Source organism: Pinus tabuliformis, chromosome 2_1 (assembly GCF_031772625.1).
Source record: "Pinus tabuliformis cultivar Carrire ecotype Pingquan chromosome 2_1, CPIR1, whole genome shotgun sequence".
In the NCBI taxonomy this organism is placed as follows: Eukaryota; Viridiplantae; Streptophyta; class Pinopsida; order Pinales; family Pinaceae; genus Pinus; species Pinus tabuliformis.
The window spans coordinates 405,464,699-405,492,301 of record NC_142299.1 but is presented as its reverse complement, the minus strand read 5'-3'; the positions used below and the strand labels follow the sequence as shown (position 1 = coordinate 405,492,301).

The following is a 27,603-nucleotide window of genomic DNA, read 5'->3' as shown; positions in this document are numbered from 1 at the left end:
TCTACTGTTATTCCTGTGGCTTTATATTATTATTGTTAGGTCGGTTGGGTTATATTGTGACTCCTTAGACTCCTATATATAGAAATGAGGTTTTTTCATTTGAATCATCCAAGAATTTTTCATTTATGTAATGTAAAGGAGGTTTCCACGTCGAAGAGGCTGAATTCTAAGGCGTTGATCTATCTTTTCTACCTTTTCTTGAGCTGGTTTCATAACATTTGGTATCAGAGATTTGGATTCTAGGGTTTCGCTGCTCCAAACAGGTCATCGTGACATTTTCTCTATAACTTTTTTTCTGCGACGTTTCAGAAGCTAAAAAAAAAACCATTTGAGAAGACATTGCGTTGAATCTCGTGTCCGAATTTCAAAGCTTTTTGCAGTAGACTCTTGAATTACATTCCAAACAGGTGACCTGAAGCATTGGATTGAAATTTCGTCATTGTAGTTTCTTGTATGAAAAGACGAAATAGTGACTCGTGGCATGTCTACAAGTTCGCTCTACTGAACCAAGTCCAGACTGGTTTGGATCATAGATTGCAATTTCAGGATGATCCATCAGAGGCAATATCGAGCTCCTACAAAGTGAAAACAAAGTGCCATTGACTGAACCAAAACAGCTCCTTTATCGCCAGATGTGTTGGGACCCACGGATGCAACTCGATGAATACCATGCTCTGAGAGTCCAAAAATGTCATTTTTAGCACAACTCGGATCCACGTAAACCTTACACGCCACATCCTCGCACCGATATCTCCAACCACCGCAATGCATGTAACCGTGGCAGGCACTGCAAGTGTACGCTTTTCCCTTTAAATCACCCGTCAGAATTTTGAGTTTGTGATTTGTGTGCCCACCGTAGTCGAGTATTTTAGGAAGCGCCATACACAAGGGATGGAGCCTTGTGTTATGCCTTTCAGTTTCGAACACAAAACCTTTCATCACCTCGCAGCAAGCACTGCAGTGGTGCCTCAGAAACGTCTTGGAACGAAACTTTATGATCACGTCGCTGCGAAACTGGTGTTGGAGGGCATCTGGGAGAGCGGCGTAGTTCTCGTGCAGAGTGAAATTCTTACACTTAGAACCAGAAGAAATCTTACACTTGTAACCACTGTTGGCTCCGTATTATTTGCAGCCGCTGCATGTGTACACCGGAAGACCCTCAAAAAGCAAGAGCTCATGCTTATGGCGGGTGGCGTTAAACAATACTTGCTGTTCATCATCTCTGGCTGTTGGATTTGGATTTGGCTCCGCCATGAAGGAGGCGCAATCTCAATTAATGACAGACCTATTTTCCCTCTCACTAAATGCAAAGGTGGACGATATTGGGATCGTTGGGCCAGAATTATGGCTGCATTGGCTTATCTATATAAATGGGGGAAGAGCAGCTTTCAACGCTTGTGCTATATTGCTAATAAACAGAGGTTTTAAATATCAAAGTATACTTAGACATGTTAATCTCCCAGGTTAAAAAATAACAACTGGATCGTCATTTTCAACCTTTTAATCACTCCATATAAAATAATCGAATTATTAATATATATTATGTATGAAAATATGGTGTAGCTCTGAAATATTTACGCCGTAAGGCATTCCCTCTGAAATGAACTCCCCCAAATGCCTTTCTGTCCTAATCGTAGCCGTTAGATCTTTTGTTAGACGATTGAACAAAAATCAGTCGTCTGATTTAATAAAAAATGTTTTAAAACATTAAAAAACCTTAAAAAACGTTTCACTTTCCACCTGACATTTGTGCGTCGTGCCAGAGAGTTCGTGGAGTTTATGGAAGGAAATAAACTACAAAGCTAAAACCATGGCAATCTCAGATCCCGCCATGTCTACTTGCTCTACTCTCAATCCCATCTCAGATCATCGATCTTTCTCGCCAGATTCCCTCCTTCCGCCTACAGCCCACAACACCATTCTTCTTCTCAATTGCTCTCAGAAGTATTCTGAGCTGTGTAAGAATACTTCTGTGGATTGCCAGGCTCTGTACAGGAGTTGCCCTGCATTTGATGGGCTTTGGGAGCAGGTTCGAAGCTCCTCGTCCTCGCCGGTTTGCTGCGCCACGGATTTCCAGAGGCTGGGGAAACGGAGCTTGAAGGATTTGCAATGTTCGCATTATACGAGTGTGTATAGGAAAGAGGACAATGACGCTGTTGGGTCATATGGAATTTGGCTATCCTTCTCTTTTCCAGATCGTGGATTGGACCTCAGACTCTATGATGAATGCCAGAGCCCTGATGGGGACTGCGGGATCGCGCTAAGATGCATATGTTACCCCAATGAATGCAGTAATCTTGCCCACTCTCGACATTTTGATTTTTTTTTTTGAAGAATTGATTTCTAAAACATGAATTCTCATGGTTGATAAGCAATGGGAGTAGTTTCAGGCATTTTATTTTTATCAAACATTTGGCTGAATAATTATGCTTCAACCTGGCAATTAAAACTCTGTATTTGAGTTTTTGTACCCATGATCTGTTTCAGACAAACAAGACCCATTTTATCTTTTACAGTTCTCAATGGAACCTTAAACTGCCATTGCAATTTCAATTTGCTGTTTCAGCAATCATACCTGAAATTGTTTGAGATTTTGTAGTGAAAAGTATACTGTTAGCTTAATATCTAATAGATAGGAAGGGCTTATGAAGTTTATCAATGTCGTATTGTTAAAGCAGGATAATTCACAATTTTCCAGATTCAAATTCCAGATCCGAGCAAGTGAAAGATTGGGTTTGACCAAAACCAGCACAATCTATTACTGTTTATGGAAGAAGCCAGTTTGGGGCATAGCTTTAGCAATAATGGCTTAAGAGGTTCCCTCCAGAGTCCACACCTCTGTTGCATGATGAATATAGTGCATCTTTGCTGGATATTTGCAAGAATGGTGTTTCAAGAGTGCCTTGGGTTGTTAGGACAGACCGGAGTGAATGTAAGTGCCACACCGTGGTGATGGAAACATTGTAAGAAAATAGTGTGGACCTCCCTGGCCACAGTGAAATAAAATGTTGGTTCTAGAGCTTTAGCCCTGCACTCCCCAGCTGAAAAAGTAAATGCATCAAATCTTCCTACAATTATACAATTATCATTATTATTTATTTGCATACTAACACAAATTTTGTTGGATTCAATATACTTACGGTTTCGCAAAAAATGTCTATTATTTTCCTGTCAGTCCCCTGCCCCACCTCCAAAATAATGTTGTTGGAGTTCTACTTATTGCCCGTGGGAGAGAGCAATCTCTCTGTCGAGGAAAAATCATCTAGGTTGGCATGCACAAATGCAACAACACTATTGCAGAGATAACCACAATCTGCAAGCTTTGTTGGTGGTGGCACCTGCACACATTCAATTCTACTAAACAAAACCATTTTGTTCTAGGGACGCTGAAGACTTCCATTATGGGTTCCGCAAACATTCTATTGTGAAATTTCTAAGCCTTTCTAAGCTTGATCTACCATTGTGAAATTTCTAAGCCTTTCTTTGCAGAAACCTATGACCTGTGAAATTCCACAAATCTGGCTTCAAATTTTAACTTTTTGCAACACTGCATACTTCAACTGCAACATTGCAAATACTCAAACTCCATTATTATGACATTTTGTGTAGTCCCTAGGGAGAACATCTTCCCTCCAACTCACTGAAGAGTGGCTCATACAAAAATGGCCACTCAACATTTTAAGAATCCATGTCATGGGAAAATATTGGATTGGTCTTATCTCTGGTGCCATTTCCTACCTCACCAGCTATCAGTTTTCACTTCTATCCAATCTGCTATTCGCTGTCACTTGGATCACTAACTTTTACAAGCTATGAAGGATCCTTCATTATAGGCCTGTGATGATATAGTGTTCAAATTACGCTTCAGTTTCCAAGCATGTGAAATAGTGTTCCCATTGTAACTTCGCAGGAAGATATTAGCGAGATGAAAATGTAGATTTCAGATCACATGTTCATAGAGAGAGAAAAAAGTAAATTGTTACTTTGTTGCTCTAGAAAACATTTAGAAACTACATTACTTATTTTATTTTAAGTAGCATAGATTCATTTTAATTTAGAAATATCAAGTATCAAGCAGGATATATAAGTTGTAAAGGTCAATTTTTTTTCTTATTTTTATATATTATTTGCAAATTATTTAGAAATATATTAAAAATGAAAAAAAGAAATGAGAATGGATTCATCTTAATCCCAAATCTCTAAACAATTAAAAATATATATAAAAAAATCTATCCCTCTCAATTTTCAATAAATTCTAAATTTATATAATTTAAAATAAATAAATTTAATATTATATTTAGATTATATTATTTTATTTAAAATACTTAAATACTATAAATAAGATAAACAAACCTCAATCTTTTTGGACTAGCCTCTACTATAAGCAAACCATTTATAAATAGGATAAAAGTGGAAAAATAAAATAACATGTCTGTCTTAATTCCTGATTTTTAAAACAACAAAAAGTTTGCGCCCCTTTTTTTGTTTTTTGTTTCTCTATCCCTCTCACACTCTTCGGCTCAATTGATTCAAAGTTACTGCACATCATTTAAAATGGATTCGTTTAAGTACATTATATTAAAATTTAAAATGGATTCGTTTAAGTACATTATATTAAATATGATAAGGTGGAAAAATAAAATAGCATATCTTTTTTTTATTCCTGATTCATTTAAGATAGATTCTTCCTTAACTTAACCAGAAAAATAAAATAGCGTATCTATATCTCTAAAAATTTATACTTGATTTTCATTTTTTTACTATCCCTCTCGCACTCTTGGTACTCAATAGATGCAAAGTTACCATATCCACTCTATCTCATATAATATGGATCCCTCTGAGTCACATTAGATAAAAGGTTAAGCTCAATTTATATTATGTTATTTGCAGTGGTTTTATGATGGATCCCTCTGAGGCACATTAGGAAAAAAGTAAGATCAATTTATGCTCAGTTTATTTATAATAGTTAACAATGTAAACTATGAAACGGGAACTATAAACTCAAAACGGGAACTCTGGCCAAAAAACCCCAAAAAAACATCAAAAACAGTGCTCAAAACGAAAAGTGTGTATACTGGAACGATGTTTTTATTTTTTAGGCGTCAATTTTGAACATGTTTTAAAATTGGCAGTGACTACAAAATTTACTATGAAATTTTCGTGCAAAATATAACTTCAAAATGAAACTGATGACACTGGAACAATGATTTATTTTTTAGGGTCAATTTTCAGTATTTAAAAAAAATGCTAATAAAACCAAATTTCTATGTGTCAAACAAAGTTGTTTATGCGGGAAAAAACACACTAATGTTTTTGGTAGAATATCATTTTTCTTTCCTAAGTATAAATTTAACATGTTTTCAACCATAACATGCTAGATACAAAAAAAATTGAAATTTTTTCAACTATAAAATAATAAAAAAACATGACATTATGAACAAATTACATCACTAAATGCATTCAAAAGTCATTATTTGTATATTGAATAAAACATATTTTATATCTCTAATTTAATATTGCATTGTAGATATTTTAAACAATAAAATTTATCATAACTAAGACATATAATCCAACAACATAAAAATGCCTCATAACTTCTCATTTAACACCATATGGAAAACATTAATTTTATTTGAAGATACGATGCATACATCAGTTATATAAACTGTCTTAAACAACTATTCAAAATCACTCATGTTTTCTGGCACACCATCAGAATTCACATCTTCAGATGAGTGACTGGATGCTGACGACGATGTTCCATATTCTTCTCTTTCATCAACTAGTGCCCCATCTGAGTCCACATGCATGCCCAACATTTCAGGTCTCAAAATTCTTCTAGATCTACGACTGGTTTCAGGTGACTCCCATGTCAACACTATTCCTTCTGGTAACAACCTTTTTAGAATCTCTATCGTCTTGAAGCGAAGAGTTCCTCTCTTTGTTAAATTGAAGTCATAAACAAGTATGTCTACATCCTCCAATTTTAATATGTCTGTGCGGCGGCGATTTACATTTGTACCCTTTCTTTTTCTTTTTCCGCCATTTTTTTTGTCAACTACCATCTCTGGCTTATACACACCATTGAATGGGTGTGTATTTGTGGCATACCAATGTACTTCAACATTTGTAACATCCTCATTTTCTGTAAAGACCTTTATAACTTTAGCAACCTAAAATGGATAGCCATTGGGATCTCCATCTGCTAGCACTGCAATCATGCAACCCTCCTTAATATCCTGTACTGAACCCCTATAAATGTCTTCCATGGCTTCACATTGTGCACGAGATCTTCTGGAACCAATATACATCTCTCTTTCCTCTGCCTGTGAAGAATTAATAATACCTTGAGATTGTTGATGTTCAACAATGTTTACTTCCTCATGTTCATTCGACACATTATGTGGCCAAATAAATGGATTTTTCAAAGGTATATCTTCATTTATTGTTGTCGAAATGATATCACTTTGATTATTGAAAAACGACTCCCACCAAACAGAATCAGCAATGTCAAAGTACTCATATGTATATCTAATACATTTTTTAATTTCTTCCAGGCAATCGGAATAATTTATAGCCCTGTTCTGTCTACGTGCATTCTGAAATTCACCAACTGATTGTAATAACAATATTTTTGATGCAAATATTGGATGATCTGGAATGAACTTCAAAAATTTCAATCCTGATGACGGTGCCCATTCTGTAGTAGTTGAATACTTCTTGCCCCATATTAGTGTGTTCCCATCAATTTTTTTGATACGAAATTGATGTTGGAAGCTAATGTCATTAAGTTGTTCAATGCATCTCCCCTCACCATATGATCCCAGAATAAACCTTCGCATGTCAATAGTTTCTTCCAACACATCAAAAGTAGGCTCTCGCATGTATGATTTCTTAATACATTCAATTAGTGATGGCAAGCTACCAACTTCCTTCCTCCTCAATGTGACTGAAAAACGGTTGAACATCTGATCAATATGGTCATGAGTGTGCCCAACAAGAAGGAAACCAACCTTTACCTTCTGAAAAATTCCCAATTCAACAAGCATGTTTAGATATCCAAAAACAACCTGATTTTTGTTTTCACGGCAAGTGTTGTCCAATTGTAGATACAAAACTTCAGGAAGATTACCAGACCAATGAGAAATCACATCATGAATTATAGTTATGGTCAGATTTGCATCATTGTGAATATTTGGAGCTGTGAAGTACACCCTTGGCAACATTTTCCCATTGAAGACCATACAACCGACCAAGTGAAATTGAATAAAGTTTTCCTCCTGTAAATTTTTGGGTGTGTGAACAAAATGTGGTAAAAGTGTTTTCTTCTGGTCCATACCATCAATTATCAAACCCAAATATTTATTCGGATTATCATAGCACTTTTTTCGATGCTTGTACAACTTCTTCCTTTCGTTTGTTTGTTGTTCGCGATGCTCCAGAAGTTGTTTGACAATTAAATCTACACAACATAAAAGAGATTCATTAAGAAATATGTTTTCATAGTTGATGACTATACAATTTTAAAAGTTAAAGTTATAAACGCTTACCTCTTTCTGAGCCTTCACTTTTGTCCCTTTTTTATTTAAGAGAAGCACATGTACTGCAAATCCCCATCCTTGTCTTCTTAGGAATACGGACATTGTTGAATTCTTTCTTCCATACCTTCACAAAATATTGATATGTAATAAACTGGCCATGTCCCTCAGCACCTTCTGCATATTCTTTGTATAAGTTGTAGATTTCTCGTCTTGAAAAATTATTCAGGAATATGTATTGTCTCTCCATTTGGCATACACTCTCCATGCTTTGAAAAGAAATCTTTCATCCATGACATTGCAATATTTGATAATGGACCAAAGTGTTTTTTATGACGTACTTCTGAATAAAATGTGGGATCCTTTTCCAAATTTTCTTGAATTCTCGAGAGACGAAAATTCCCAATCGAATGAAACATTTTGAAACCTTTTCTACAGATTAAAAAAGTCCCAATATGATAATCATAACCTGACAATGTAGATTGCATGCACCCAACTAAATATGAATTTTGCATGCTTTTATTCATTGACAAATATCTCTTCCTGCTTTCTAATGCAAATTTGAAATCCATATGTTTCAAGCAATCTTTTTGGCAACATTCACTTGAAATGAGAGCACTGATAGAACTTCTTCTCGTCAGATATTCTGCTCTACCCCTTGTATAACTAGAACAACTTGCATTGATACGAAAAGGCCTGCTCCTACTCCTTGATACAATGTTTCTTGGAAACATCTCCATCATTTGATCATCATTTGTATAAGGATTTTCATCATCACTAAGAGGAATGTTATCCACACTATGATCATCCTTGCTTTTCAAATATTGACTTGGGGGATATTCTTCATCTTCTGCTTCTTCAGTGCTACTGTCGTAGTCCTTAGAATTCAGACTGAATGGAAAATCTGACTCGATGTTTAATGGATATTCTTCCTCATATGCATTGCCAGTGCTACTCTCATAGTCCATAGAATTAGGACTACGTTGAAAATGTGACTTACTTATTGAAGATGCTACATCCCGTCCTTTGTCACTGCTACCTTTATACTCATTAGAATTAGGACTAAGTGCATCATCATGTCCTTCATCACTGCTGCTCTCATAGTCCGCAGAATTAGGACTAAGAGGACACAGTGACACTCTATTATTTTGAAATTCATCATCACGCTCTTCATAACTATTGCTCTCATATTCCGCAGAATTAGGACTAAGTGGACACTGTGGTACTCCAATATTTTGAATTTCATCATCCCACTCTTCATCACTGCTGCTCTCATAGTCCTTAGAATTTGGACTAACTGGACACCGTGACACTCCATGCTTTTGAAAATCAACATCATGCTTTTCATCACTACTGCTCTCATAGTCCTTAGAATTAGGACTAAGTGGACACTTTGACACTCCATACTTTTGAAAATCAACATCATGCTTTTCATCACTGCTGCTCTCATAGTCTTCAGAATTAGGACTAAGTGGACACCGTGTCACTCCATTCTTTTGAAATTTGCCATCATGCGCTTCAAAACTGCTGCTCTCATAGTCCTCAGAATTAGGACTAAGTGGACACCGTGACACTCCCTTCTTTTGAACTTCACCATTATGCTTTTCAAAACTGCTGCTCTCATAGTCCTCAGAATTAGGACTAAGTGGACACCGTGACACTCCCTTCTTTTGAACTTCACCATTATGCTCTTCAAAACTGCTGCTCTCATAGTCCTCAGAATTAGGACTAAGTGGACACCATGACACTCCCTTCTTTTGAACTTCACCATTATGCTCTTCAAAACTGCTGCTCTCATAGTCCTCGGAATTAGGACTAAGTGGACACCGTGACCCTCCATTCTTTTGAACTTCACCATCATGCTCTTCAAAACTGCTGCTCTCATAGTCCTCATAATTAGGACTAAGTGGACATCGTGACACTCTCTTCTTTTGAAGTTCACCATCATGCTCTTCATCACTACGGCTTTCATAGTCCTTAGAAGTAGGACTAAGTGGAATATGTGACTCTCTATTTATATGAAATTCTCCATCCCCTCTTTCATCAGTGCTACTCTCATAGTCCTTAGAATCAGGACTAAGTGGAAGAAGTGACTTTCTATTCATAGTGGAAGAATTCCCGCTATGTTCATCAATATGAATAGAGTTGTTACGCGATGCAGAGGTTGATGGTGTATAAATCGAAACTTCACTATCAGAACAATCCATCCCTTTCAAATAGAAGATGTTGAATGATACAAATGGAGAGTCTCCTAAAGATATTATATAGCTTAAAGAATGGAATTTTCCCTCCAAAAAAATTCGCGAAAATATTTCCCTCCAAAAAGTTTCGCGAAAATATTGCCCTCCAAAAGATCTGTTAAATTTATTTACCTTTATTACTTTGTTCTACAATTTATTGGAAAATGTAAACTAAATTTTTTTATGAAATCATAATTAAAATTGTACACTACAACTTCTACAATTATTATAATAGTTAAACCATATAATATTCGCTTTCCAATACTACAATATTCACTTTAAAATATTTTAAAACAAATTATCCCACATTCAACCTGTTGTAAAACAAATCAATAATATTCACTTTATAATATTGTAAAACAAATTATCCCATATTAATTGTACAGTAAAACATCCCTGTAACTTCACTTACATATTAAAATTTCATTATCACTACTACTAACATCACATCCAGGTTTTTTGAAAATCGTTGAAAGAGGTCGTGAATTTTTGGAGCAGCTAAATCGTTGAAATAGGTCGTGAATTTGTGGAGCAGCTAAATCGCTATCAACAACATAATCAACGAAGAATTCTCGTAATTAAAAGGTAAGTTAAATTTTTTTCTGGAAAACTTTCATATTAAATTAGTTTCATGAAAAATCGTGAGCATGGTGGGCCCGGTCAACCTCATTTTCTTAACACCAGTGGGTGCTCCACACCCCCCCTCGCCCGCCCGCCCGCCGGCCCCTCCAGGCACCTTAACAGCGCCCCCCCTCACCCGCCTGCCTGGCCCCTCCGGGCGCCCTGACAGCCCCCCCAAACGCCCTCCCCAAACGCCCTCCCCAAACGCCCTGACCCACCCGCCCCCGCCCGCCCCGACGCGCCCGCCCGTTCGGCCCACCCGCCCATGGGCGCCCTTACCCGCCCACCCGTTCGGCCCACCCGCCCACGGGCGCCCTCACCCGCCCGCCCGCCACACCTGCCCGCCCCACCCGCGGACGCCCTCACCCACCCGCCCGCCACACCCGCCCGCCCCACCCGCGGGCGCCCTCACCCGCCCGCCCGCCCGCCCCACCCACCCGCGGGCGCCCCCACCCGCCTGCCAGACCCACACCCGGGCGCCCTCAACCGCCCGCACGACCCACCCACGGGCGCCCTCACCTGCCCACCCGCCCGACGCCCGCCCGCCTCACCCACCCTCTGCCATCGGCCTCACCCGCCCTCCGCCCGCCCGCTTCACCCGCCCTCGGCCTCACCCGCCCGCCCCTCGTGCAGGCGCCACCCGGGCCGCCCGCGCCCTCGCCCGGCAGGCAAGGTTGCCCTGCCTGCCGGGCGAGGGCGCGGGCGGCCCGGGTGGCGCCTGCACGAGGTTGGGCGCCCTTGTGTAGGCGCCACCCGGGCCGCCTGCGCCCTCGCCCGGCAGGCCGATTCTGCCTGCCGGGAGAGGGCGCGGGCGGCCCGGGTGGCGCCTGCACGAGGGCGCCCAACCCTCGTGCCGGCGCCACCCGGGCCGCCCGCGCCCTCGCCCGGCAGGCAGGGCGATTCCCGTAATCGCCCAGCCTGTCGAGCGAGGGCGCGGGCGGCCCGGGTGGCGCCTGCACGAGGGGGGGCGCCCTCGTGCAGGCGCCACCCGTGCCGCCCGCGCCCTCGCCCGGCAGGCAGGGTCACCCTGCCTGCCGGGCGAGGGCGCGGGCGGCCCAGGTGGCGCCTGCACGAGGGAGGGCGCCCTCGTGCAGGCGCCACCCGGGCCGCCCGCGCCCTCACCCGGCAAGCAGGGCGACCCTGCCTGTCGGGCGAGGGCGCGGGCGGACCGGGTGGCGCCTGCATGAGGTTGGGCGCCCTCGTGCAGGCGTCACCCGGGCCGCCCGCGCCCTCGCCCGGCATGCAGGGCGGGGCGCCCGGCAGGCAGGGGCCGGCGGGTGAGGGGGTGCGGGGTGTGCGGGTGAAGGGTTGCGGGGTGAGGGGGTGCGGTAGGGAGCCTGGGCGGAGGGGGGTTCGGGTGAGGCAGGCGGGTGGGTGAGGGCGCCGGGCGGGGGGCGGGCGAGGGCGCCGGGAGGGGTTGAGTAGTTGGGTGAGGGGTGCATGATGGGGTGCGGGGTGGGTGGGTTGGGGGAGAGGTAGGGAGCCCGGGCGGAGGGGGGTTCGGTTGAGGCGGGTGGTTGGGTGAGGGCGTTTGGCGGACGGGCGGGCGAGGGCACCCGAAGGGGTGAGGGCGCCAGGAGGTTTGGAGTGGGCGGGTGAGGTGGTGCGGGGTGGGCGAGTGTGGGAAGAGGTAGGGAGCCCGGGCGGAGGGGGGTTTGGGTGAGGCGGGCGGTTGGGTGAGGTTGCCGGGCGGGGGGCGATTGTTGATTAAAATTTGTGATAAGTTTGCGTTGTTACTTTAAGTCAATATGTTTTTATTATTTACTGATTTATGTGTTTCTATTTTTCAGGAAAATGGCATCAAAGAGAATTTCAGTGAATCTTTCTGGACCAAAGACTCATAAAGGTGCATCTAAAAGAAACATTGGTGAACGAACTCCACCTCAGCTCATGACTACAAATCTATCAAGTGCCTCAAGTGATAAGAAGATAATTTCAGACTGGAAGAATTCGAAAGAGGTGAAATTTCCATCAAGAATGTGGTATGTGAAAGAAAGAGAAAGCACAAATGTGAATATATATCTATATATCGATATACCGAATGATAGTGGAATTTTTGAGGTGATGGGAAGAGTCGTAGATATGTGTTCGGTAACGAACACTGAAGTTGTTTACGTACTTACAAAAGCTCCCAAGTCACATGAAAGGGTTAAATACCAACTATCATATTCATTGTATGATACGAGCGAGGTATCTACAAAGTTGTGTAGTCAAATCGTAAATGAGATGACAGATAACATCGTAAGTATTATTATTTATATTTGTATTTTGCGTTTTTTAAAGTGTCTCACTATATTTTTTAACTTTGTTTTTTATTGACATATGATATTTTGTTTGGCAGAATTTCGTTGAAATTTGTTCAATTAGGTTGGGAGGCATTCATTTCATTGAGAATGATATCATGAAAGTTGTCAGCAGTTTTTACTCAGTGTCATAAGAAAATATGGAAAAGAGGCAAAATGAAGTAATTGATAATGCTACAAAACTACATCCAAAGAATCAGAAAAAAAAGGTCTCTGGTGGATAAATCTAGCAAGGGTAAACAAGTTACTTTTGAGAACGATGAAGTTGAAATTGACGATGAAACATATGTTGTCATTACTGATGATGACATTGGAACTGAGAAGAGCCATAAAAATCCAAAAGTAACAATGCCCAAGAATAACTCTGGTGGGAATGTTATGACCAAGAAAAGTAGAGTTGATGATTTTGAAGCAGTCATTACTAGCAGTCAAGAACCTAGTGAAACTTCAAAAGAAAGCAGAGAAATCATTACACCAGGAGCTGATTTAGAAGATGGAATTATCAAAACAAAACAAAATGTCATTCGAGAGAATTTGACAAAGAGAAACTTAATTGATGGTGGTCGCACATTTCAGCTTAATGTCAGGCAAACCTATAAAGCAAGTGAAGGACAATGTCAATATCAAGTTAGAAAGCCACATCATCTGCATGTTCACAACTTGAAGACATTGATGAGGTACAATCCATATGCTCATGTGGTTAGTTATGTGCTTCTTGTTGATCCACTTCAAGTTCCCAACAAAGAAGCATTTGATAAGTCAAAATGTTTTGAATACAATTATTATGTGCTTGGGGGGAACCATTCTGTAGAAGCTCAAAGACAATTGATGGAGGAATATCCTAATAACCCACATTTTGAAACAATGAAATGTATCATTTATGCTGGTTTATCTGATACAGAAGCAAAGTTAGTGGCATGGGATCATAATTCAGATAATGAATATAGGATGTCTATGACTTTCATCCAAAGGGTTAGATTTATTCATAGTGAATTTGAAGAAAAATGTGGTGGGGATAGGACAAAAGTTACTGCAGAGTTCCGAAAGGAATGTTGTATGGAAATAGGATATCAAATTGAAGAGAAAACCAATTCAAAAGGTGGAAAGGGCAACAAACATAGTGATTTATTCAGAGATGTTGATAACATTTTCCAATTGGCATTTAGAACTGGAGATGTTTGGAGGTTGATTGATGAGATTTTTGGCATGTGGGAAGACATTGCCATTAAAAACCAGAAGGTCAAAAAGTCTAAGCCATTCATATGTGGCAACAGTAAATTAGCTCCTGAAATGAAGCATCTTCCAGACGATATGACTATCACACCTTGGAGGGCGATGCAAGGAGTGAAAGATGAGAAAATTGTCAAAACAATATTATCTCGTGTGAGGTCAGGGGAATTATCAATGGAGGAAATGTCTGAAGAATTTCAAAAGTAAGTTTCTTGAAATATTCTTATTTATTTCTAGATTATAATTATATTTTAAATAAAACATGCTGTTCTTGGTAGTATTTGTTATACATATCATTATATTAACTTTTTGTTACTTTATCTATGCACTCACAAAATTTACATGAAAATTCAAGAACAAATGGTTAGATTGTTGAATGAAGATAGTTGGGATGATGTCGTACGCAACTATCCAGATGCAAGTTCTACATCAACATTAAAATCTTTTTATCTTGCATTTAAAAAGGTATCTTGATTTATACATTCATTTTTATTCACCTGTGTACTATTTTTAATTTATAACTTACACATATATTTGTTTATTTTATAAAATATGAGGAAGGATGATAATGGAGTGCCAGATAGTTTCAAAACCTTTATCCAAAAGATAAAGATCGAAAGACTGAGGAAGCAACGTCTTAAGGATATTCAACTTGATCCAACTCTTAATCATTTCATTTGGAATGGGCTAGACACTATTCAATATCAAGTAATACAAGGCGACTGTGAAGACATTGCTAAACTCATACCTAAAAGGGATTATGCCCTAGTCATTGCAGATATTCCCCATGGTTTCAATATTCCAAACATTGACTATGATAGTGACCCTTATACTTATCAAGCTTTTAGTAAAGTGGTTGCGGGATTTGTAGAAGTCACGTCATCACCATTATGGAGATTTGTGACATTTCATTCAGACACACAATTGGCAATGATATTGTCAAGCTTCAAGGGGAAAACAAATTCAAGGATGCAGCTTACATGGTAAGACGTTTAAAATGTATATTTGATTAATGTTGAAAAATTTATTTATGTACAAGTTAATTTAACTTTTACTATTTCGTGTTACAGGGAAAAGCCAAATCTTCTTCACCATGAAGATCAACAATTTATAAATGATTGTGAGTTCATTCATATTGATAGTTGGGCAAAAGATGATAGCCATATGTCTATGATTTTTAATCGGGTAGACAGAAAGAGTCATAGCCAAATACTGAGTTATGATGTTGTTGTGAGAAAACTAACATATGAAGACAAAGAAGCAAAAGGAGAGATAGTTAACATTTATCAAAAACCACAGTTATTGATTAACTATCTTATAGACATTTGTTCAAATGAAGGAGATTGGGTTTTGGATTTATTTTCTGGCTCAGGTAAGTTTTATTATATGGAATTGAATTTCAATATGTTATTTTTTTAATTAATATGTCATTGTACTAATTTAGTTCATTATTTCTTTTGTGCTTGAAAATTAGGTACAACACTAGCATGTTGCCTTCAAAAAGGAAGAAATTGCATTGCAATTGAAAAAGATCCAGTACAGTGCAATTTCATTCAGCAAAGAATTAATGCTCTTCAATTTCTTCCAGATGCAATGCAAGAAATTGGGTTGAAGAAAGGGGACTTTAGTGAATCACGTGTGGCAAAAAAGGCAAAGGAACCCCAACCACCCAACATTGGGAGTTTCGCAGACATCAAAGACCCATTAGAAGAGGAAAATGAGCAAAATGAAACAGAAAATATTGTGGAAGAGGACAATGATGAAACTCTAGAGGACAAAGAGTTTGGATTACGTGACATTGTTGATTAAATTTAAGTTATGCTTGTAAATCAAGCTTTGCAATGTTTTGACTTTGACATTTTATGAGAAGAATAAACACTCAATTATGGTTGTTATGCGTTCAATATTGGTAATATGTGATTTTTGCATTGATTTTTAAGTTAATCATTATTTTTTGAAAAAAAAAATGATTTTTTTTTATTTTTTTGACATGAAATTCATAGAAAAAACTATTATTTAACCATTTTTAGTTAAAATTATCGTATAAAAATTTTGATTTTGACATGTCAATTCTAACAAAAAATTATCAAAACGTGTAGTTTTTTAGTTATATTTATGTTAAAAATGGTTATTTTTATGTCCATTGTTAAAAAATATTGTTTTTTAGAAACAATTATTTCATGTCGATTGAAAAATTAATTAAGGATGTATAAATATGTAGAATATCGAAAAGTCTAAATATCGACCTTCTAATTTAAAAATGCAAAACAGTAAAAACCTCACGAAAAAAAATTTTAAAATTATAATAAAAAACAAGGAAATGTGAAGAAAACGACCATTTCAAAAATTATCAAATTTACTAAATAATTATTTACATTTTATACATTAAAAAATTTAAAGCCAAAAAACAGGGCTTTTAAGAAAGGAGTGTGATGCTGAATGCTCACTTTTTAACATCAGCATGAAAATCACTACCATTCTAAAACGTGATGTACATAAAAAAACTAAAGTGCCAAAAACTATGCTCTAGAAAAAACATGTGCATTCTGCATCACCCATTTTCAAAATCAGGTCACTTTTTAGTTATCTCTACGAAACGGGTAACAGTATCAGTTCCCGTTTCATAGTTTACATTGTTAGTTGTCTAAATATGATCAATAGATGAAATAATACTCTGGTTTTTCTTGTTAGAGTAATTTTAAAAAGTACTTTGGTTTTGTTTACTTTTTATTAACCCTAATACATGGTCAGGGGTACCCACCTTAGCCAGGTTTTTGAGCACCTGGTTATTGTAATTACAGTGAGCTCTCCTTCAGTGAGTATCTAACGAAACTGTTGGTATTTGTTTGCAGAGCATCAAATAATATCAGGGAGAGCAACCACGCAATATGTGTCACCAAAAATTATAATGGGTGCAATGCTGTTTTTGTTTGTAATAGCAGGTAAAGTACGTTATGTTTTTTCTTTTTCCTTTTCATGGTTAATATTCTCATCATCAACATAATATATATCACAAAAAATATAATGGGTGTAAATTTGTTGTTTTGGTTTTGCTGTTTTGGTTTGTAAATAGTAATAGCAGCTAACATACATGATGTTTGTTTCTTTCCTTTTCGTGGTTGATATTCTTTTCATCTTTATTAACTGAGGAATGACATATTTTCTGTATCAACATCATTATCAATTGGTAAATCAGAGATTAAACACATTCTTAGTTTCATATCATATAATTACAACACATACTTTAAACCATAGTTACCAAGTTCGAGTTAGAATTCGAATTCGGATTCGATACGATACGGTTAAAATTCGACTGGAAAAATTTCAATTTGGAAAAAATTCGAAAGTATATATCTTAAACATTTATATATATATCCTTTTTTTCTTGTAACAGCAATGCCTTATCAATTTATTCCCATTCATTTTGAAATTTAAATAATTTTTAATAATTTTAATCAATATAAACAATTTTAAAAATAGAGTTTACTTATCAAAATTATAACCACATTTATCTTAGCTCCAAGATCTCTCTTCTTCTCAAAATTCAAAACTTCCCTCTTACTTTCAAATCTTATTTAAAAATATTTTATGATTAATATTTATCTAAAAATTAAATATTCTAAACTGAGAACTACTTTTCTTTAATTTCAAATTTTATCTAAAATCTTTTATAATTAATACATATTTAAAAATCAAACATTCAAAAATATGTTTATAAGATTTCTCTAAATATAAATATATTATATTTAAAAAATCAATTAATTATTATAAAATTTACTCTTCAAGATTTTGCTTTTTTTTTTTACTATTTCAGCTTTTTAAACTCTTTAAAACAATACTCAAATTAAAAATAACAAATTTTCGCCACTCAAAATTTATTTCCATTTCCTACCTACAATACGGTGGCCTTTCCATTTCCTACCTGCCATAAGGCAGTTATCTATTTTATGCTTAAGGATTACTACTTTACTATTCTAAAAAATGCAAATTAACAAATCCCTGCAATAAACTATAAACGGTACTTAGGGATCACTGAACTTACTATTATCTTAGACACAAATTAACAAATCCGTGCAATAAACTATAATAAATTACAAATGGTGAATTTTATGTCATCCAAACAAAGCTACCATGAACCGAATCGAATTTTCATCAAATTATTCGATGTTTGAATCGAATTGCCAAATTTCCGTATTTATTTCTCTGATACAGACGTATTTGGTAGCTATGCTTTAAACACATTCTTAGTTTCATATCATATAATTACAATACATACTTTATGAATAACAGTTTAATCCAACGACTAGTTGTGTGTTAAGCCTTTTGTACAATATTTCTTTTTCTGATTGAATAGAAGGTTTCGCTCTTGCCTTAGCAAAAAAAATAGTTTAATCCATTTCATACGTTCTGTATCAACATTATCAATTGGTGAATCACAGATTAAACACATTCTTACTTTCATATCGTATGATTGCAATACTTTATGCAGGTTGATTGCCATACTTTATGCAAGTTGAGTCTATGAAACCTCTTTGTCTAAAATGCAACGTGCTACATTACTCTTCTATAAATATATTATGTTCCAACCTAAAAATGGCATGGCATCTGGAAAGCACCAACTTGTAGCTCAGTTAAAGGATGGAAGAGAACTAGACCATGTATTGGTTTGGTTGTTAAAGAATATGACACATCAAGTTGGTCTTTGATCTTACTTGGCAAGGGCAAACATTCAATCTTTTTAGTTTACAACAACCAATATCCTCAAAAAAAAGAAAAAAGAAGTAGAGTTGTGAGTACCTAAACGCAGAGTTGTGAGTGTCTATTTAACAATGTTTTCATTACAATGTGATATTGTAATTGGGCTGATATTGTAATTTCGTAAATATAGAGAAATTGTAATGGGCTAAGTATCAAATAAATATTTGTTTGGTCACTTTTATGTGTATGCGTATCATTAAAATTATTGTATGTTACAATAGGATGAGAATTAAAAGTATATTCTATATATAATTTGCATTTTGTTAGAAAATATTAAAAATGTAAAATAAAAAATCTTATGTAGTTTAAAAGGTTAACCTATGCATCAACCTTATAAAATATATTTGAAATTTTCTAAGCAGTGAAATGATAAATTTCTCTGTGGAAGAATCAAAGATTCCATTCTATGAGAACTTGTGCGAAGTTCTATGGCTATGTATTAGTGAATTCTGTGACAATATGTGTCTATATCTCTTAATGCATTTTTATGTATTAGTGAATTTTGTGACAATATGTGTCTATATCTCTTAATTCATTTTTATGGCGAGATGTTACTCCCAGATATATGCAAAGGACATAAGTTTGTTATCTAAGGATCATCATCCTTGTGACATGTATGAAGTGATGATGTTCAATGTAATTTTAAGTTGACCTTGTTAGAGTGGATGACAGACTCATGACATTTTGGTTTTTTTCTTTTTACAAGATCACGTTGCTAGACCTAAACAGTATGTGGAGGTGACCAAAACAACGTGGATCATATGTATAATTAAAGGAACAAAAACTCAGGTGGCAATTTGGCGAAAGGGTTTGCAACATATGCTACAATAACTCTGTATAGTCCTACTACGACAATCCCCTTTCCTGCAGAAATATTTTGCAAAGATATGTCAACCTTTTGTGTTTCTTGGGATATGTTCCAAGCTCCAAGATGGATATACATTGAGAGCAATGAGTCCAGTGGTATCCTGGGATCAGAAGAGCTAGGATGCCATGCAAATTTTGGGCTTGCAGAAGATCCCATGAACAACTCATTCAAGTTCAAGTCATCAGGAATGAAGGTTTCATTTGGGGCACCTAGCTGGATATCTCCAGAACTTGTGTAAGCTAGCAATTTAAGAGGTCCTCTTTCAAGACATCGCTTTATTTTATCAGATAATTTGGTCCAGTGTTTTCAGTTCCCTATGAGCACAAATTAGTCTGCAGTCCACTTATATAAATCATTAAAAGAAAGAAATTAACGGTATAAACTTCATTTGAACAGATCTACGTCACTAACACCCAAAAGTTCAATATGCTATGCTCTGTTCCATAGGTTAAACCCTCATATTGTTCTTTCTCAAATTGTTAAAAAGATGGGTGAGATTGTTATTCTGTTATTCTTTTCTATAGATTTTCTGCCCTCGCTGCTTAGTGTTTTAATGCAACTCATTTTTTATTATATATTTTGATGCCTTGTATCAGGTAGCCATTTGGCGAAAGGGTTTGCAAGATATGGTAAAATAACTCTGGATAGTCCTACTCCGACCATCCCCTTTCCTGCAGAAATCTTTTGCAAAGATATGTCAACCTTTTGTGTTTCTTGGGATATGTTCCAAGCTCCAAAATGGATATAAATTGAGAGCAATGAGTCGAGTGGAATCCTAGGATCAGAAGGGTTAGGATGCCGTGCAAATTTTGGGCTTGCAGAAGATCTCATGAACAACTCGTTCAACTTCAAGTCATCAGGAATGAAGGCTTCATTTGGGGCACCTAGCTGGATATCTCGAGAACTTGTGTAAGCTGGCAATTTAAGAGGTCCTTTTTCAAGACATCGCTTTATTTTATCAGATAATTTGGTCCAGTGTTGAGTATTCAGTTCCCTATGAGCACAAATTAGTCTACAGTCCACTTATATTACCCTCCTGTTTCAAATACCTCTTAAATCTTCACCATGTGTAAATGATGGAGAGTCAACAATTTGCCTTCTGTGTTTAGAGTTTCGGTCAGTGTCTTCATCATTACTTTGCTCATGTTCATCATGTTCAGGAAAAGCATCAACAATAGCACTAGGAAGTCTCTAATTCTGAAGAAACGAACTCATACCTGCAGAATCAGCAAGGACAATAGTAGTAGTGGAATATACAAGATTCCTAAATTGTATATCATCCACAGAAGCCAGATTCGTGCTATCTTCCATTTCAGTAAAAATAAAATAAAAATCACGAACTGCACATATATAGGCATTGGAAATATTTCTGGTCTATAAGTTCAAATATAACATCAGAAATTCTAATTAAATAATAAGCACAAAAATGTTAAAATCTCCTTAAGTTGAGTAACCCGGATCTTTTGCAACTCCTTCTTGGGCTTATTATTTTTCTGCCACCTCATAATTTGCGACCAATGCAAGATGTGCTTTCGTCCTAGCATTCCACAAAGAGATAAATTTGATACCAAGTTATCCATCTTTGAAAAATTCATAAAGAATGAAGGTCGAAATATAGAAGGACAATAAATCCAAGCAAAGTTCTAGAATTAATCATCTCTACTCTGAAAAGTGATGATGCACTATAATTAATACAAATATGAGGCACAAATTTCTCCGTGACATGCGGATATCTAAAGAATTTTTCATGTGATCAATACGAAGGTTTTGTGGTAATATTTCTCTATGACATCTAAGCTTACTATATCATCAAACCTTTATGGTGACACTAAAATATATTTGAAATTTTCTAAGCAATAAAATGATAAATTTCTCTGTGGAAGAATCCAAGATTCCATTCTATGAGAACTTGTGCGAAGTTCTATGGCTATGTATTAGTGAATTCTGTGACAATATGTGTCATTATATTTGAATCTTGAGACACATTATATGTGAGGACCTGCGAGACGTTACTCCCAGGTATATGCAAAGGACATAAGTTTGTTATCTAAGGATCATCATCCTTGTGACATGCTATAAATAAGATAAACAAACCTCAATATTTTTGGACTGGCCTCTACTATAAGCAAACCATTTATAAATAGGAAAACAGTGGAAAAATAAAATAACATGTCTGTCTTAATCTTTTTGGACTGGCCTCTACTATAAGCAAACCATTTATAAATAGGGTAAAAGTGGAAAAATAAAATAACATATCTGTCTTAATTCCTGATTTTTAAAACAACAAAAAGTTTGCACCTTTTTTTGTTTTTTGTTTCTCTATCCCTCTCACACTCTTGGGCTCAATTGATTCAAAGTTACTGCACATCATTTAAAATGGATTCGTTTAAGTACATTATATTAAATATGATAAGGTGGAAAAATAAAATAGCATATCTTTTTTTTATTCATGATTCATTTAAGATAGATTCTTCCTTAACTTAACCAGAAAAATAAAATAACATATCTATATCTTAATTCTTGATTTTTAAAGAAGCTAAAAATTTATACTTGATTTTCATTTTTTTACTATCCCTCTCGCACTCTTGGTACTCAATAGATGCAAAGTTACCCTATCCACTCGATCTCATATAAGATGGATCCCTTTGAGTCACATTAGATAAAAGGTTAAGCTCAATTTATATTATGTTATTTGCAGTGGTTTTACGATGGATCCCTCTGAGGAACATTAGGAAAAAAGTAAGCTCAATTTATGCTCAGTTTATTTATAATAGTTGTCTAAATATGATCAATAGAGGAAATAATACTCTGGTTTTTCTTGTTAGAGTAATTTTAAAAAGTACTTTGGTTTTGTTTACTTTTTATTTACCCTAATACATGGTCAGGGGTACCCACCTGAGCCAGGTTTTTGAGCACCTGGTTATTGTTATTACAGTGAGCTCTCCTTCAGTGAGTATCTAACGAAACTGTTGGTATTTGTTTGCAGAGCATCAAATAATATCAGGGAGAGCAACCACGCAATATGTGTCACCAAAAATTATAATGGGTGCAATGCTGTTTTGGTTTGTAATAGCAGGTAACGTACATTATTTTTTTTCTTTTTCCTTTTAATGGTTAATATTCTCATCATCAACGTAATATATATCTCAAAAAATGATAATGGGTGTAAATTTGATGTTTTGGTTTGTAAATAGTAATAGCAGCTAACATACATGATGTTTGTTTCTTTCCTTTTCGTGGTTGATATTCTTTTCATCGTTATTAACTGAGGAATGACATACTTTCTGTATCAACATCATTATCAATTGGTAAATCAGAGATTAAACACATTCTTAGTTTCATATCATATAATTACAACACATACTTTAAACCATAGTTACCAAGTTCGAGTTAGGATTCGAATTCGGATTCAATACAATACGATTAAAATTCGACTGGAAAAATTTCAATTCGGAAAAAATTCGAAAGTATATATCTTAAACATTTAAATATATATACTCTTTTTCTTGTAACAACAATGCGTTATCAATTTTTTCCCATTCATTTTGAAATTTAAATAATTTTTAATAATTTTAATCAATATAAACAATTTTAAAAATAGAGTTTACTTATCAAAATTATAACCACATTTATCTTAGCTCCAAGATCTCTCTTCTTCTCAAAATTCAAAACTTCCCTCTTACTTTCAAATCTTATTTAAAAATATTTTATGATTAATATTTATTTAAAAATTAAATATTCTAAACTAAGAACTACTTTTCTTTAATTTCAAATTTTATCTAAAATCTTTTATAACTAAAACATATTTAAAAATCAAACATTCAAAAATATGTTTATAAGATTTCTCTAAATATAAATATATTATATTTAAAAAATCAATTAATTATTATAAAATTTACTCTTCAAGATTTTGCTTGTTTTTTTTTTATTATTTCAGCTTTTTAAATCTTTAAAACAATACTCAAATTAAAAATAACAAATTTTCTCCACTCAAAATTGATTTCCATTTCCTACCTACAATCCGGTGGCCTTTCCATTTCCTACCTGCCATAAGGCAGATATCTATTTTATGCTTAAGGATTACTACTTTACTATTCTAAAAACGAAAATTAACAAATCCCTGAAATAAACTATAAATGGTACTTAGGGATCACTGAACTTACTATTATCTTAGACACAAATTAACAAATCCGTGCAATAAACTAAAATAAATTACAAATGGTGAATTTTCTGTCATCCAAACAAAGCTACCATGAACCGAATCGAATTTTCATCAAATTATTCGATGTTTGAATCGAATTGCCAAATTTCCGTATTTGGTAGCTATACTTTAAACACATTCTAAGTTTCATATCATATAATTACAATACATACTTTATGAATAATAGTGTAATCCAACGACTAGTTGTGTGTTAAGCCTTTTGTACAATATTTTTTTTTCCGATGGAATAGAAAGTTTCGCTTTTGCCTTAGCAAAAAAAAAGTTTAATCCATTTCATACGTTATGTGTCAACATCATTATCAATTGGTGAATCACAGATTAAACACATTCTTACTTTCATATCATATGATTGTAATACTTTATGCAGGTTGATTGCCATACTTTATGCAGGTTGAGTCTATGAAACCTCTTTGTCTAGGATGCAACGTGGTACATTACTCTTTTATAAATATATTATGTTCCAACCTAAAAATGGCATGGCATCTAGAAAGCACCAACTTGTAGCTCAGTTAAAGGAAGGCAGAGAACTAGACCATGTATTGGTTTTGTTGTTAAAGAATATGACATATCAAGTTGGTCTTTGATCTTACTTGGAAAGGGAAAACATGCAATCTTTTTAGTTTACAACAACCAATATCCTCCAAAAAAAAGGCGGAGTTGTCAGTACCTGAACGCATAGTTGTGAGTGTCTATTTAACACTGTTTTGATTAGAATGTGATATTGTAATTTGGCTGATATTGTAATTTGGTAAATATAGAGAAATTGTAATGGGCTAAGTATCTAATAAATATTTGTTTGGTCACTTTTATGTGTATGTGTATGATTAAAATTATTGTGTGTTACAATAGGATGAGAATTAAAAGTATATTTTATATATAATTTGCATTTTGTTAGAAAATATTAAAAATGTAACATAAAAAATGTTATGTAGTTTAAAAGGTTAACCTATGCATCAACCTTATAAAATATATTTGAAATTTTCTAAGGAGTAAAATGATAAATTTCTCTGTGGAAGAATCGAAGATTCCATTCTATGAGAACTTGTGCGAAGTTCTATGGCTATGTATTAGTGAACTCTGTGACAATATGTGTCTATATCTCTTAATGCATTTTTATGGCAATTCCTCTTGTCATTATATTTGAATCTCGAGACACATTATATGTGAGGACCTGCGAGACGTTACTTCCAGATATATTCAAAGGACATAAGTTTGTTATCTAAGGATCATCATCCTTGTGACATGTATGAAGTGATGATGTTCAATGTAATTTTAAGTTGACCTCGTTAGAGTGGATGACAGACTCATGACATTTTGGTTTTTTTCTTTTTACAAGATCACGTTGCTAGACCTAAATAGTATGTGGAGGGGACCAAAACAATGTGGATCATATGTATAATTAAAGGACCAAAAACTCAGGTGGCAATTTGGCGAAAGGGTTTGCAAGATATGCTAAAATAACTCTGTATAGTCCTACTCCGACCATCCCCTTTCCAGTAGAAATCTTTTGCAAAGATATGTCAACCTTTTGTGTTTCTTGGGATATGTTCCGAGCTCCAAGATGGATATAAATTGAGAGCAATGAGTCTAGTGGTATCCTGGGATCAGAAGGGTTAGGATGCCATGCAAATTTTGGGCTTGCAGAAGATCCCATGAACAGCTTGTTCAACTTCAAGTCATCAGGAATGAAGGTTTCATTTGGGGCACCTAGCTGGATATCTCCAGAACTTGTGTAAGCTGGCAATTTAAGAGGTCCTCTTTCAAGGCATCGCTTTATTTTATCAGATAATTTGGTCCAGTGTTGAGTATTCAATTCCCTATGAGCACAAATTAGTATGTAGTCCACTTATATTAATCATTAAAAGAGAGAAAGTAACGGTATAAACTTCATTTGAACAGATCTACGTCACTAACACCCAAAAGTTCAATATGCTATGCTATGTTCTAGAGGTTAAACCCTCATACTGTTCTTTCTCAAATTGTTAAAAAAATGGGTGAGATTGTTATTCTGTTATTCTTTTTTATAGATTTTCTGCCCTCACTGCTTAGTGTTTTAATGCAACTCATTTTTTATTATAGATTTTGATGCCTTGTATCAGGTGGCAATTTGGCAAAAGGGTTTGCAAGATATGTTAAAATAACTCTAAAAGAGAGAAAGTAACGGTATAAACTTCATTTGAACAGATCTACATCGCTAACACCCAAAAGTTCAATATGCTATGCTCTGTTCCAGAGGTTAAACCCTCATACTGTTCTTTCTCAAATTGTTAAAAAAATGGGTGGGATTGTTATTATGTTATTCTTTTTTATAGTTTTTCTGCCCTCACTGCTTAGTGTTTTAATGCAACTCATTTTTTATTATAGATTTTGATGCCTTTTATTAGGTGGAAATTTGGCGAAAGGGTTTGCAAGATATGCTAAAATAACTCTGGATAGTCCTACTCCGACCATCCCCTTTCCAGCAGAAATCTTTTGCAAAGATATGTCAACCTTTTGTGTTTCTTGGGATATGTTCCGAGCTCCAAAATGGATATAAATTGAGAGCAATGAGTCCAGTGGTATCCTGGGATCAGAAGGGTTAGGATGCCATGCAAATTTTGGGCTTGCAGACGATCCCATGAACAACTCGTTCAACTTCAAGTCATCAGGAATGAAGGTTCCATTTGGGGCACCTAGCTGGATATCTCCAGAACTTGTGTAAACTGGCAATTTAAGAGGTCCTCTTTCAAGACATCGCTTTATTTTATCAGCTAATTTGGTCCAGTGTTGAGTATTCAGTTCCCTATGAGCACAAATTAGTCTACAGTCCACTTATATTACCCTCCTGTTTCAAATACCTCTTAAATCTTCACCATGTGTAAATGATGGAGAGTCAACAATTTGCCTTCTGTGTCTAGAGTTTCAGTCAGTGTCTTCATCATTACTTCGCTCCTGTTCATCATGTTCAGGAAAAGCATCAACAATAGCACTAGGAAGTCTCTAATTTTGAAGAGACGAACTCATACCTGTAGAATCAGCAAGGACAATAGTAGTAGTGGAATATATAAGATTCCTAAATTGTATATCATCCACAGAAGCCAGATTCGTGCTATCTTCCATTTCAGTAAAAATAAAATAAAAATCACGAACTACACATATATAGGCATTGGAAATATTTCTGGTCTATAAGTTCAGATATAACATCAAAAATTCTAATTAAATAATAAGCACAAAAATGTTAAAATCTCCTTAAGTTGAGTAACGCGGATCTTCTGCAACTCCTTCTCGGGCTTATTATTTTTCAGTAATGCCACCTCATAATTTGCGACCAATGCAAGATCTGCTTTCGTCCTAGCATTCCACAAAGAGATAAATTTGATACCAAGTTATCCATCTTTGCAAAATTCATAAAGAATGAAGGTCGAAATATAGAAGGACAATAAATCCAAGCAAAGTTCTGGAATTAATCATCTCTACTCTGAAAAGTTCTGATGCACTATAATTAATACAAATATGAGGCACAAATTTCTCCGTGACATGCGGATATCTGAAGCATTTTTCATGAGATCAATACGAAGGTTTTGTGGTAATATTTCTCTATGACATCTAAGCTTACTATATCATCAAACCTTTATGGTGACACTGAAATATATTTGAAATTTTCTAAGCAGTAAAATGATAAATTTCTCTGTGGAAGAATCCAAGATTCCATTATATGAGAACTTGTTCGAAGTTTTATGGCTATGTATTAGTGAATTCTGTGACAATATGTGTCTATATCTCTTATGCATTTTTATAGCAATTCCTCTTGTCATTATATTTGAATCTTGAGACACATTATATG

General features: G+C 35.9%; 1 protein-coding gene and 1 pseudogene across 1 annotated transcript; one reads left to right on the top strand and one right to left on the bottom strand.

Annotated features, from left to right (window-relative positions):
- Window positions 1–555: 555 nt before the first annotated feature.
- LOC149200603 (uncharacterized) lies at window positions 556–1,254 on the bottom strand (annotated as a pseudogene).
- On the top strand, window positions 1,253–26,481 carry LOC149200602 (uncharacterized). The gene is made up of 4 exons (XM_089400999.1): window positions 1,253–1,421; window positions 1,764–2,291; window positions 22,545–22,634; window positions 26,390–26,481. Exons 1-4 carry the CDS (start codon window positions 1,253–1,255, stop codon window positions 26,479–26,481), a joined length of 879 nt encoding a protein of 292 aa, XP_089257125.1.
- The last annotated feature ends 1,122 nt before the right edge of the window (window positions 26,482–27,603 follow it).